This window comes from Letharia columbiana (genome assembly GCF_014066305.1).
Source record: "Letharia columbiana isolate WasteWater2 chromosome Unknown Sc0000036_s0, whole genome shotgun sequence".
Lineage (NCBI taxonomy): Eukaryota > Fungi > Ascomycota > Lecanoromycetes > Lecanorales > Parmeliaceae > Letharia > Letharia columbiana.
Window position 1 is genome coordinate 231,946 of NW_023501080.1, and position 12,711 is coordinate 244,656.

Consider the following 12,711-nt stretch of genomic DNA (forward strand, 5'->3'; position numbering starts at 1 on the left):
TGTTTAGAACTGTATGATAATGCAAACATGCGTTGACAACGCGTTCCAATGTCATTTGTCTAACTATTTCCGTAAAAATCAGCGCCCCATCCAGTAGCCGTGTATGTATCAAGCGAACACCCACATATATAATATACACATCGACATCGGGCCCCCTTCAAGTCCGTGATTTAACAAAGCTCCTGATGGCCGCATCCTGCTCCCCTCCCATCCCGAGGCTCGACGTCACGGGCTTATCATGCCACTCCCCCTCCGCAATCACCACCGTCACCCCCTCATGGACGGCCGCGAACCGTCTCCCCAACTCCCGAATCGAGTCCGCTAAAAGCTCATCCGCACCCCCCAAAACGAGACACTCCTTCACCACTCCCTCCAACCCTAGCCACCACCCCTCCTCCGCAGCCAATGGCTCGTTATATCCCTCCCTCTTCTGCCCGCCCAGGAACGCCATGCTCCATTTATCGCCTACCTTGTCTGTCACGAGGTCTTTGCTCGTGTTGTTTTTGCTGCTCGGCCAATCGTGGCGGAAACTCGCCCAGGGCGCGAGCAGGATGGCTGCGCGCAGCTTTGCCCCGTCTTCGAATCTCAACGGCTCAATTTCAGGATGCGGGTGCAGGAGGTGGGATAGTATGCCCACGGCTATGTTGCCGCCGGCGGAGTCGCCGCCGATGATGATGCTTTCGGGTTGGTGATGGAGGGAGGTGATGACGTGGCGGAGGAGCTCCACGGCCTGTTGGAGTTGGCGTGGGTAGATGGCGTGTGGAGCGAGGGTGTAGGAGAGTATGAGGGCGGAGACGGAGGGGGAGGTGAGGGAGTTGACGAAGGTGAGGTGGCCGGGTTCGGCGGGGAGATTGAAGCCGCCGCCTGAAGAGAGAGGGTGTGTTAGCAGGGGGCTTGGAAGATGGGGAAGGGGGGAGATCGTACCATGGAACCAGAGTATCACCTTCTCTGCGGAAGGACTACCCAACCAGTACGCTTTGGTGCCGTCCGGAAGCGTGACATCCTTAGGGGGGAAGCCGCGCTCTTTGGCGAACGCTGGATAAGCTACATCGAGGTCCGGGAGTAAATACCTTTGCCATTGTTACCAGTCAACTGTCCTCCTTGGAGCGATATGGGGGAGGTCTCACTGTTGATGCCGAACCGTCGCGGTGTTCAACCAAGTCCTCAGCAGAGTAAGCTTGACATGACTGCCGTACTTCGCGGATCCAGATCTTCCCCTGAACAGAGCCGTGAAGAGGGTAATCAGGCCAACGCCCACTGAACTTGATTAGTACCCCTGCCACAACTGAGGATGTATGAGATGACGAACGAACGCGAAGAATGCTGAGGATCAACGTTGCTTTTTCGAGCAGAGAGAGTTCGGGTTTTATGACGGCCATGATGCGTCAGATACAAAAAAATTGTGTAGAAGTAGAAGAGCAATGTTCAAGTCATATAAAGAGACGAAGAACGATCTACGCGTGCTCTATCCTCAAAACAAGAGTTGTACATGTGAACAAAACCATGGGCATTTGTCACTTCATGCTCGATAATCGGCCTGGGGATTGAAGTCGGCAAATGAGACACCGAGGCTGCTGTTCGACCCCGCTCCTTCCTGTTGGTGGTGTGCAGTCGATCCAACCATTTTCAAAAGATGACAGATAGGAAAATGGCTTTGCCATGCAGGGCGTGGAACTCCTACTGCAGTGTAAGCATTGCATGGTGCACTTGGAGATGTTGAACGAACAAGAAAGAAGTATCGCTTTGGGGGAAAAATGTTCCTTGACATACGGGGCACCGAAGGAACCTATTTGGCTCGCTTGGCATCAGAAACCCTCAGCTCCAATTAGTCGGATCAAAGGTGTACATGAAAAGATGCACATGTTTATTCTTTGTACTCTGTACACGGATAGATGGACATATATGTATGTACTATGAAGGCCTTGGGAAGAAAGGTACCTTTTCGAATGCTGACGCTTAGAAACATCCACCCAGCAAGGAAGCACAAGGACCACCGGAGACGCTCGCTCACGAATTCCTCCTTCTACTATCCGGCTTAATCATACAGGTCTCGGCCAAGCTAGGATGAGCCTTAGCAAAGGCCGGTCCCAAAGTCCAGTTCTTCAGATCTCGTATATGCCTTTCAAACACCGGATTGATGAAAAGCTCTTCCGTTCCTTCCTTAGAAAGCAGAGTATCAGGTGCCTCGTAAGTCCAGTTCAGCGACAAGGTTGTCGTATATGGAATGAAGAAGTCGTCGAAGTGAATGCTTGGATACATCTGCACCAATTTATCTCGCATGCGGGGCCAAGGCAGATAGTCTACCCAAGTAGGGTGCACACTGAAAAGTTGAGAAGGCCGGGGGGTGACCCATTCGGGCAGTCGATCGTAATTCTCTGGCGTGGGGGAGATTTGCCATCGCATGATGAGGAACATTATATACCTGCAAGAATCAGTGCACTCGTCTTCAAAGCAGTCTCCAGACATTCTGGGAGCTGGTACAAGCTTACAGTACTGCGACCTGCTCCGGAAGGGTGGATAAATCAGGGAAGGTGCTCAGCATGTCTGTGAACATTTTCGACAATGGGTGCGAGGTCAAGCTGCGTTGAGGCTTGAGTAGGGAGACCACGCTCGGATATGCTGGTCCTACGAGCTCTCTAATCGGCATACCTTCGATGGCTCTTTGTCGTCGTTCACCGAGAAAGTCTAATAACAGGCCATCCAAAGGGCAGGTACGTATATTTCGGACAGGCACTGAGCATGCAAACATCTGGTTCCCATAGCTATCACGAGCATTATGATTCGGACTCAGAGGGTTCATAGGAAGGGCCGAGGATGGTGACAGCGACGGTGTCCCGTCACTTTCGTATTGCTGTCTCCTATCGCGGTTTTCCTGCATACTTTGTAGCACAGATCCAACGTCGAGTTTCTCATCTGGGGAGCCAGACTGCAATCCATGGGAGAGACTAGGCTGACGCCGTTCAAGTACATTGACTGGTGCGAACGGATTTAGCTGTGAAGTGTAGGTGGCCTGGGGGAAAAAAGGGGGTGTATGCGTCTGAGCCAGACGGGGAGAATCGGTATATGTAGAAGAAGTCGATGCACCACTAGGGGCGTTATTGTAAACGGAAGTATGTGGGCTGATTGGGTGCCCAGCATTGATGTCAGATGTCGGAGTAGGTGTAAGGCCGCCCGGCTCATGGCTTGGAGTTGGAAAAGATGCTGGGTGGATGACCCGTCAGCTGCAGCCTTCTCGGACGTCCTGTATGGGAGCCTCTACCAACGATCCCATTTCCACCGACTATCGACTGTATGATGCCGAGAACAGAGTTCAATGTCGTCTTGATCTTTTCATTCTCCGCTTCGACCCGCTCCTTCTGCCGTATAGCATGTTGAAGCTCCCGATATGGTTGCTGTGAGGTCAACTCTTGGATTTTCCTCTCCAAGCTCTCAATCTGACCCTTCGTTCTCTCGCGTATAGCCCTTTGGGCCTCTCTATCATTTGCCCGCTTCTTATTCAATTGCTCGGGGGTGAGGTTGGCGACACCTCGCCCCGAGGTTGATGTCCGTCTCTTTTTGCTAGAGGCTTGCCGGTTTGCAGTAGAGTCGACAGCGGGGCTGTTGGAATGTCGCCCAGAATACTGCCGAGTGCCAGGCCCGGTATCCATTCAATTTGGGTTCGAGACCTACTTAAAGGGTCTTACGGTCTTACGCGACGGAGAGTGGTGCGCTGACGTTTGTCACTGACTCCGTTTCCCGTCGGTTTGCTGCACGCATTGAGTCAGGTCGGCCCTTCTCTAAGGCGCTAGCGTTTTGCGACTCAATCGGAGACTTTTCCCGTTATCACCGTCGTCGAGACCAATGCCTCGGATTCCGTTCTATTGATTCCGCTCACTCTTACACACTCAATGGCTAGACTTCTAGCAAGACTAAGCACGTTGCTTCAATAATGTACAGGTATGTGGAACGGCATCTTTTCCAATAACGCCTCGCTCTGCATCATGCAATCCAAGTCACATCTCATCCAAGCATGTGTCCCATCTTACCTATCTTTGTTCGTAGATAGCCTTCGATCTCCTCGCTATGTATACCCTTCTTTCCGCCTGTCTTCCAAGCCAGAGGGACCATGGCCACTCTCTCTTTAACGATGACCTCGCGATTAGGGCCTTCCACTGCCCGTACTTTATCCGGATTGTTCGTGAGTAGCTTGATGCCTGCATCTCCTCCAAATCCGAGATCTAGCAGCATCGCTGTGGCGAGTCCGTAGCTTCTTGCGTCTGCTGGATGCCGTAACATGAGATTGGCCTCGACAGTATCCCAGCCAAGATCCTGTACGTTGTAGGCTTTGAGCTTCTCCATTAGACCAATTCCTCGACCTTCTTGACGTAAATATACAATGACGCCACCAGGCGACGAAGGTAAAGACATAAGCCTGGCTGCCTCGTCGAGTTGTTCTCCACAATCGCACCGGGCAGACCATGCCGTCTCGCCAGTATAGCACTCTGAGTGTATCCTGACCAGGGGTGATGAGTGAGTGGTTTGAGCTATCAGCATAGAGGTAGACGGGTGTGGCTCTGGATCAAATCGACTCGATGTTCTTCCGGGGTGAAGCCTGCCCGTGTATGCGCCTCGTATCATGCGATCCATTTCTGTTTCGCCAGACCGTGGCGCGTCTAACGATCTTGACCGTATGTCATTGCCAAATACAATAGCCAAATGCTCTTTATCATCCACGTTGTTTTGGTATAGATGCAGAAACATCTCTGCGCCAGTCACCGTAGGTATCCTTGCGCGAACAACGCAATTGACGTCTGGAAGTGTGTCGAGAAGCTTTGGCGGTCTTCGGGATGCGGTATCAACAGGAATTGAGCGAGGTTCTTGGTGCCTTGTCGACGTCTCTGCGCCCGGAGTAGATGGAGGAGTGAATGCTGGACTGACGAAGGTTGGAGGGGGTGGAGATTCCGATCTTCCATTGTCGAGATCGAACTGTGAGACATCTTTACCAGCCGAAGGTCTAGGGGAGTAGACCGGAGAGGCGTGAGAGGGTAGATCTCGCATTGAGCCGGTCAAGGCAGGCATCTCATCGTTATTCGGAAAGCTTCTCGTCGATAGTCGGCTTCTTCAGTGAAATGACGAGAGCGGGAAGCGGATAGGCGGCGGAGATTTGACAAGGAATGGGTTGACCGCCAACCATGACAAAGCACACCACAAATCCTGATGCACCATGAGGCTTCGTGGTCTTACCTTCATTAGCATAGATACATCTTCTCAGACTCAAGGGTTTCTTATCTGGTCACAGTGTCAGGGTTTGAGACGGTTCCAATATTTGCTCCTCCATCACCACCGTTCCAGCCTCGTTTGACGCAATATTTTTGATATTATTCATTGGTCTCTCTCTCTCTCTCTTTCACCTACTGCCGAATATAAGGCCCGCTCTCAATATCTCATCAAGTTGTGAGCGACGAAGAATCTTTCATCTGCTATCAGCCCTCGCATCGAGCTCAGTTCGCCTCCTTGCTGCAGTGCGGCACGTAAAGTCGGCTTCAACTGCGTGACATCCTTTGCCATTGATCAACGAGGTTCAGTGGCTGCTGGAGTACCCCACCGGCGTCCCTCCATCAGAACCTTGGCGTCTGGCTACTCTATGAAATTATCTGCAAGCGCGTTCGCGGAGAGACAAAATCATTTCCTACTAAATACCGCTTGTTCGACAGGATTTTCAATCGGGATGACAGGTTTCCTGTTGCGATATACGTTAAGGTAGGGAAATGAATCCATCGTGGACAATATGCAAGAAAGGTGCTGTACCCTCAATCCTCAAATATCGTACCTAAAGGTAGGGATCTTCTCTGTTAATGGACATTCTTCGTCGCATTCTACGTTTGCACTACATTGTCATTCATGAGATGGATGTCTTCTCAATTCGTAGTGTCCCGACTAGGCTATGTGGTTTCGTTGTATACTGCATTACCATAGCTGTGTATTGTCTATATTTGCGTCCAATTGCAAATTTCCTGGGGCCAGATTCACTGCTATGACGCTCTGTTACGAGTTCTATTGTGGAGTGATCAAGCGCGGACGGTACACTTGGGAGATGAAGAAGACGCACGAGCTCTATGGTATGCCACTTCTTTGTGATGTCGTCAAAGGTACGTATATGATGCTAAGACCAGTCTCCAGGCCCACTAGTACGCACTAGTCCCTACGAGCCTAATATCAATGATCCAGAATGATTGTTCCCCATCTGGCCAGGAACACCGAGACGTATCACTGTCTAACAAAATAATGCTTCTTGGCGAATTGTTGGCGGGATCATCCAGGAGAACGGAAAAGTGTCACTGGGCTATGAGGGATTTGAGACTTCTACTTCCGATGTCGCACAGCAGTGTTAGCAATGGACCATTACTCCAGGAACACCGGTGGGCATATCCTCGGCTATGATGCATTCCAATATGTTCATCTTCCCCGACCCGAAAGCGTTCAATCCTGACCGCTGGCGTCAGCAACCTCCGAATGTCCATTTGAGTAGACACCTCGTCCCTTCAGCAAAGGTTTTAGACTGTATAACGGCCTCAATCTCGCTCATTGTGAGATCTATCTCACCTTCGCAGCTCTTTTCGCCCCGGATCTTTTCCGCTTCTAGCTATTCGAGACGTATGTTACGGATGTGGAGACTCCGTATGACTGTCTGAGCCCTTGCTACAGATTCGATTCGAAGGGTATAAAGGTCACTGTGCACTGAGAGGATGAATTGGAGATTTTGGTAACTCAGCGGTATGTACTCGGTCTGTGGGGTTTCCGAGTGGGAAGCATTTTGTCTATACTGAAAGTGTCAATTCGCTTGGCAGGGGTGGCCGTCAACGACGAGTCAGCACGTGATCTAGCCAGTGTTTCTTCTACTATTCTGCTTCATCCTATCTGATTCGATTCTTACCTTAGATGATTTGAGAAACAAGAAGCTAATGTATCAGGCTGAGCAAGAAAGGAACAATGCCATTGGTTCAGAAAGAGTTGAGCCTTCAAGAAGAAGCCTGCCTCTAAGCTTACGAATGAAGCTTAAGAACATTAGTAAGAAGACCCCGCTTCTTTGGTGGGCAAACTAGCAAATGCACAAGAATGTGATTTGAGCTCATCCATCGCTTGAACTCTTATCGTGCACATGTCCACCAAAGCGGGCGAATACCCTGTTGCAACTGGCCATAGCCTTTCTCCAAACGAGGCAGTTTGACATGACAAAATTCGCTGACCAACGGCATGGAATCCCTCTCTCCAACTCACGCTGGGCGCCCCAATTGTCTTGACGGTGTTCTCCAATCTCCATTATTCAGGATGCCTTGTTTATATGTTGCCTCCATTCTCCCAATCGGCAAGAAGCCAATCAGTCGAATCTACACGGAAGCCTCCCCATCTTCAACCTTTGGCTGGAACAAATCTCCATCATGCCTTCACCAGTGATCCTCCTTCTAGGGGCCGGTGCCAATATCGGCCATGGTATCGCGCAGAGGTTCTCTTCATCCGGCTACAAAGTAGCCATTGCATCCCGAAGTGGAAAATCCGCCCGAGGCACCGATTACCTCTCCGTCAAAGCTGATTTGACCCAGCCACAGGACGTGAAGTCGGTCTTTGACACTGTCAAATCGGAACTGGGCATACCGAGCGTCGTCGTCTACATTGGTGCGTATGCGCCACGTTCAGAGCCCAGATGTACATCTCAGGAGCGCGTCGACAGCAATAATGATAACGATTGAATCCCCAACAGCCTACGGCCTAACCATGGCAGCCGAATCCAACCCGCTCTCCCCGCCCCTGGAGAAGCTCACCTCGGACCTCGCCATCAATACCGTCAGCGCTTTCGCCGCGGCTCAGGAAGCCGTCAAAGGCTTCGAAGAGCTCGGGTCTAGCGCCCCCAAGACTTTCATCCAGATCGGAAATATGCTGAATAAGATGGTCTATCCGAGACTCATCACCATGGGCATTGGCAAACAGGCTGCCGCGCATACGATCGCGGGTTGTGCGGAGGCTTACGGCGGTAAAGGGTGGCAGTAAGTCGGTCCGAGTCGCGTCCTCGCCCCACGATGTATTTCTTGGTGCTTTGAGAGGAGACTTGCTCGCCCGCTCGCTTCACCATTGCGGTCAGCTCAGCTGACATGTAGGGTCTCTAGCTTCTACTACGTGGACGAGCGCAGGGAGAACGGTCAGCCGGCCATGGGGCGCGATCGATGGACCCGCTCACGGCGAGTTCTGCGTCGAGCTTGCGCGAGGTAAGGGTCAGGGGCCTTGGGATGCTACATTTGTCAAAGGGGTCGGGTATAAGGATTTTGAGTCTGTGACTACGCACCTTTGACGACCTGACTGGCAATGGGCGAATGAGATGATGAGACTGAAACGGACGTCTTTTACCTACCATGCAATCCTCTTCCATGGTTCTGGAGACCGAGCCCTTCATCCTCGGCGATGGAGCAGGAGCAGGAGAATAGCGAACGGCAAAATGGTAGAATCGCACGACAAAAGCTCACAAATCGCATGTAACATTGACCAAGACAAGAACCCCGAACACACACCCAGTCCCCACTCCTACAAACAAGGACTTACCCCGAGCCCTTCACAACCCAGACACACGACCCCCGCCTCCCTATGGGCCCCCAAATCCCAACCCCGCCACCGCGTCTCCAGAGATCCGTCCTATCCGACGCCTTCTCCCCGACCGAAACCCTGTGTCGCGCACCTACACCCATTGCCTCGTCAGCATTCCCCCTTCATACCAAGATCCGTACAAACACATCCTCGAAACACATCCTCCATCGCTCTCGAGAGAAACCCACCCCCGGTACGCACGGAGTGGAAAGGAAAGGAGGGAGTCGAACACCCCCCCAAAAACGCACCAAACCCACACCTCCCGCCCCTCCTCCTCCTCCTCTCCTCCATCCACGCACACCGCAGCGACCCCGCCCATGCCCGACCCAACGCGCTCGCTCGGCGGCGTCGTTCGGTCCCCCCCCCGCTTGCCGCATCCACGTGCCCCGGTCCGGCGCGCCGGACGGAGCAAGATCTCGTGCCCCGATCGATCGATGTGGCGTCGCTGTGGCGGTGGTGGTGGCGGGAGGGACAGACGAGGCATGGACGGTGGGTTGAGGGGTCGGGATGGGGGTGCTGCGGGTGCTCTTGGGTGCTAGTCCGGGAGTGGGAGAAGTTGGCCTGCATTGTCTGGCATTCGGGGCCTGCCGAGGATGGTGAGCTGCTGCTGCTGCTATTGGCGGCGGGGGGTGAGGCGGGCCGGAGTGACGCTGAGGACGCGTCGGTTAGGGTGTCGGAATCTGGGGTAGTAGTAGTAGTATTCGCGTGAGTCGGACTGGGAGAGGATTTTCGCTTGGAGTTTTCCCCCATTGTGGGCGACGGCCTGCAAGCTTTGTTGAACTGGATGGGCCATGGCGGGTGACGTACGCGGTTGGTCAGGGGTCTTGCTTGGAAGGATAGATGCCACATGGACTCCGCAGGCAGACAACATGAAAGGGTATGAAGAAGGAGTTGACCTCCACGTTAATGGAAACAAACGCTCCGTTGCAGGCTTTTAAGAAAAATTGCAACAACAATACTAGGTTTCACGCCGGAAGAAAAAAAAGAAAAATTGCAACAACAATACTAGGTTTCACGCCGGAAGAAAAAAGATGTTGCTGTTTCTTGGTGATTGAATCCGTTCCGGCGTGAGAGGACGAAACAGAAAGGGTGCAAAATCAGCTCCTGTCGCTGTTTCGATATCGCTGTCTCCAAGCTCATGGCCATTCTTATCACGCTGTTCTGAAAACACGGCTGTAATTGCGGCATCAGGGAGAACAGAATTGCATCAAAGGGGACCAGAATGCGAAGACTTGTGCCCCGAGCAGCTGGGCAAAAGAAATGCATGATCTTTTAGAATTGGAAGGAAGACTACATTGATTTAAGTGAGTGCATTGGGCCAAGAAGGTAGGACAACAAAGGAAATTCCAAAGCGATAAATGTCGGGACAGGGGCCGAGGTAGTGCTGGATCATTTGCATACACAGCTTTCGCAAGCTTTTGGTCAAAGGTCCACAATAGGTATATCATCTTACAACTCATCCCTCTTCCTCATCCCACTCCCACCACCTTGAGATCTCAAACGATACACCGCCACCCCGTGACTGGGTACGGTAGTGCTCAGCGTTCCCATCGGCGCCATGGTCTTGACTTTGATCCCGAACAAAGCCGCGTTGTTCGCGTTTAGCCCGTCTGCGTAGCTGAGCTGCGTAGCATTGTATGTCTGCATTGGTAACGTCGAATTGGCACTAGCTTCGCTCGTAGTGTTGGTACTATTTGTTTCCATGGTAAAATTCCCATTGATGATGGCTTGGGCGGTGGTGTTGCTCATTCTGTTGGCCCAAAGGTCGTATACGTCGTATGTCTGCTGGAGTTGAGGTACGGGGGCGTTCGAGCCAGTAGTGACTAGATCGATGAAAACGTCGTTCATGGTGGCAGTCAGCGTGGTGGCTTTTGGGCCTCCGTTTACGAATGCAACAACATAATCGCCATTCATCAACTCGCCAGTCCAGAATGACGTTTCCCCAGCGGTGTAGGCATCGACGGAGTATGTTTCATTCTGGGGTTGCGCGGGTGATTGCCAAACACGCGTAACGGGCACACCAAGCGGGTCCTGATTGATCGCGATAATGGCGGGATTTGAATATATAGAGAGAGTCTCAGCTATCATCATGGTCACGTCGGTGCCCATGATCAGCGGAGACTTGGCTAAGGCCCTGAATCTAGGTCAGCTCACACGCCGGAGGTTGGCATCAAGCCAGACAATGTACATACCACATGCTGAAGTGCGTCTTGTATTCATCATCCGTCATACCACTATTGCCTACTTCCAGCATATCCAAGTCGTTCCACGCTCCTGGCTGAGCCTTGTTCAGAATAGGAGCCGCCTTATTGAGAATATTCATGACCTGCGCACATCTCGGAGTCAGCGTTGCTTTCCAAGGCAAAACCCAGGCTCGCAAGACAGGTCTTGGGAGTAGAAAGAGCCTTCTGCTCCGGAAATATGTCCTGCAACTCCGAATTCGCATTGAAAAGGAAGAAATTTTCCGAAATGTACGAACCGAGCAATGAAATCCAGGCAAGCTGCACTCATACGTATCGCACGGGCATCGACTATCAGGCCGATCAAATGAGTCGTACACATCACCACTCATCCTCCAACTGTTGGCTATTGTCTGGGCCCAGTCCCATGGAGAGTCCTGCCCCCAATTGCACATCGAGTAGAGAATGGGCCGGCCTTCGGGTGTCAGCCCAAGTCCACACCGAACCCTGGGGATATTACCTGTAGCATTGAGCGCATCCGACATTGCCTTGTACCGATTGTATGTGACAAGGGCCGTCCCTTCCTGTCCCTCATTGTAGCAGTTGTCGTACTTGAGATAATCGACCCCCCAATCGGCGAATGTTTGGGCATCTTGTTTCTCCACTCCCAAAGATGCGGCTGCTCAATCTCAGTTTTTGTCACATTTGTAGGCAATCTGACCATGACTCCGTACCGTATTGCGCGCAAGTGTATTTCCCAGCAGAGGAATACATGCCCCACCCGAGCCCCATGCCATGAATCTTTTCCGCAACCGCTGGAATTCCATCTGGGAATTTGGTACTGTTTGCCTGGAGGGTACCGTTTGAGGTCCTGCCGCTGGACCAACAGTCGTCTAGGATGATGTAGTAGTAGCCTGCAGACACATATCAGCATCCCTCTCTTTGCTCCGTTGCATGCTGCAGGATTCCTACCAAGATCGCGTAGCCCCAACTCAACAATCTTTTGAGCGGTAGTAAGGATCAGCTCCTCGCTAACCTTACACCCAAACGCATTCCAATTATCCCATCCCATTGCAGGCGTAAGGGCCAGCCCATTGTAGCTCGAGGTACCGGCTGCATGGCCTCGAAGGGCTGGCAGCAGCAGCGCTGCGGTGGTGGCTAGCCAGGTAAAGGATAGACGTGCCATATCGATGCTCGTTCGTAAGGTCGAGCGAACCCATCTTGAGGGATTGGCAGCCCTATATGCTTTCGCGTTGCATTTTCTGGGCTCCAAGCCATGCAGCTTCCCCGCCTGTCAGATTCTTTTTGTTTCTTCAGCTGCCCCTCGGTCTAGCCGGATGAGGCTGCAGGTGGGCAGATTCGGGGAAAGGTCAAAGGTACTACCTAGGTACCTCATTTGCCGGTATCCGAGGCAGTAGAGGAAGCTTGGATGTCATCAATAGAGGCACAGACTGATGGGATCCAATCTTCGTGCCTTACGTAACCTCAGCTCAAGCTGAGCTGGCTGGCGGGAAGGATCCAAGCCCAGAGAAATAAAGGAAGGGAACAGTCACTACTTTACTCTAGCGCATTGGCGGGCAGCGTTTACGAGCCTACTTGAGTCATGAATCGAGAAAATTGGGACCTTGGGGGCGGGGAGTCTGATTTACTGTCAAGTGGAAGACAAGAAAGAAGTCATCTAATTGTGATCGATATCCTATCTACCACACAGCGACACTACGCTGGCGCTCTCGCACGTAAAAACAACGCAGGCCTCGCCATCATCGTTCTTCTAATGCAAGTCGTTATCATAATCCGGTTCCAACAAAGGATTCAGCGCCAGCTGATCGGGTAAGTCTATTTGAGTACACAGGCCAATCACAATACAACCGAAGAAGTGGGAAAAACCATATCCTGCTGGTAGCGAATGTCGAATAAA

General features: G+C 52.0%; 5 protein-coding genes across 5 annotated transcripts; 1 reads left to right on the forward strand and 4 right to left on the reverse strand.

The window, feature by feature from the left end:
- Positions 1-157: 157 nt before the first annotated feature.
- HO173_009010 (uncharacterized protein) lies at positions 158-1,379 on the reverse strand (the record flags this gene model as incomplete). The annotated part of the gene is made up of 4 exons (XM_037310906.1): positions 158-864; positions 925-1,070; positions 1,128-1,257; positions 1,310-1,379. The coding sequence occupies 4 exons, from the start codon at positions 1,377-1,379 to the stop codon at positions 158-160; spliced, it is 1,053 nt and encodes a 350-aa protein (XP_037162222.1).
- Positions 1,380-2,007: 628 nt separating this feature from the next.
- On the reverse strand, positions 2,008-3,647 carry HO173_009011 (uncharacterized protein; the record flags this gene model as incomplete). The annotated part of the gene is made up of 3 exons (XM_037310907.1): positions 2,008-2,422; positions 2,490-3,201; positions 3,260-3,647. The coding sequence occupies 3 exons, from the start codon at positions 3,645-3,647 to the stop codon at positions 2,008-2,010; spliced, it is 1,515 nt and encodes a 504-aa protein (XP_037162223.1).
- A 352-nt stretch (positions 3,648-3,999) lies between these two features.
- HO173_009012 (uncharacterized protein) lies at positions 4,000-5,058 on the reverse strand (the record flags this gene model as incomplete). Its single annotated transcript, XM_037310908.1, has 1 exon — positions 4,000-5,058. The coding sequence occupies one exon, from the start codon at positions 5,056-5,058 to the stop codon at positions 4,000-4,002; it is 1,059 nt and encodes a 352-aa protein (XP_037162224.1).
- A 2,360-nt stretch (positions 5,059-7,418) lies between these two features.
- On the forward strand, positions 7,419-9,152 carry HO173_009013 (uncharacterized protein; the record flags this gene model as incomplete). Its single annotated transcript, XM_037310909.1, has 4 exons — positions 7,419-7,653; positions 7,739-8,021; positions 8,142-8,240; positions 8,525-9,152. The coding sequence occupies 4 exons, from the start codon at positions 7,419-7,421 to the stop codon at positions 9,150-9,152; spliced, it is 1,245 nt and encodes a 414-aa protein (XP_037162225.1).
- A 910-nt stretch (positions 9,153-10,062) lies between these two features.
- HO173_009014 (uncharacterized protein) lies at positions 10,063-11,979 on the reverse strand (the record flags this gene model as incomplete). Its single annotated transcript, XM_037310910.1, has 6 exons — positions 10,063-10,747; positions 10,806-10,939; positions 11,093-11,268; positions 11,314-11,472; positions 11,528-11,707; positions 11,766-11,979. 6 exons carry the CDS (start codon positions 11,977-11,979, stop codon positions 10,063-10,065), a joined length of 1,548 nt encoding a protein of 515 aa, XP_037162226.1.
- Positions 11,980-12,711: the final 732 nt, after the last annotated feature.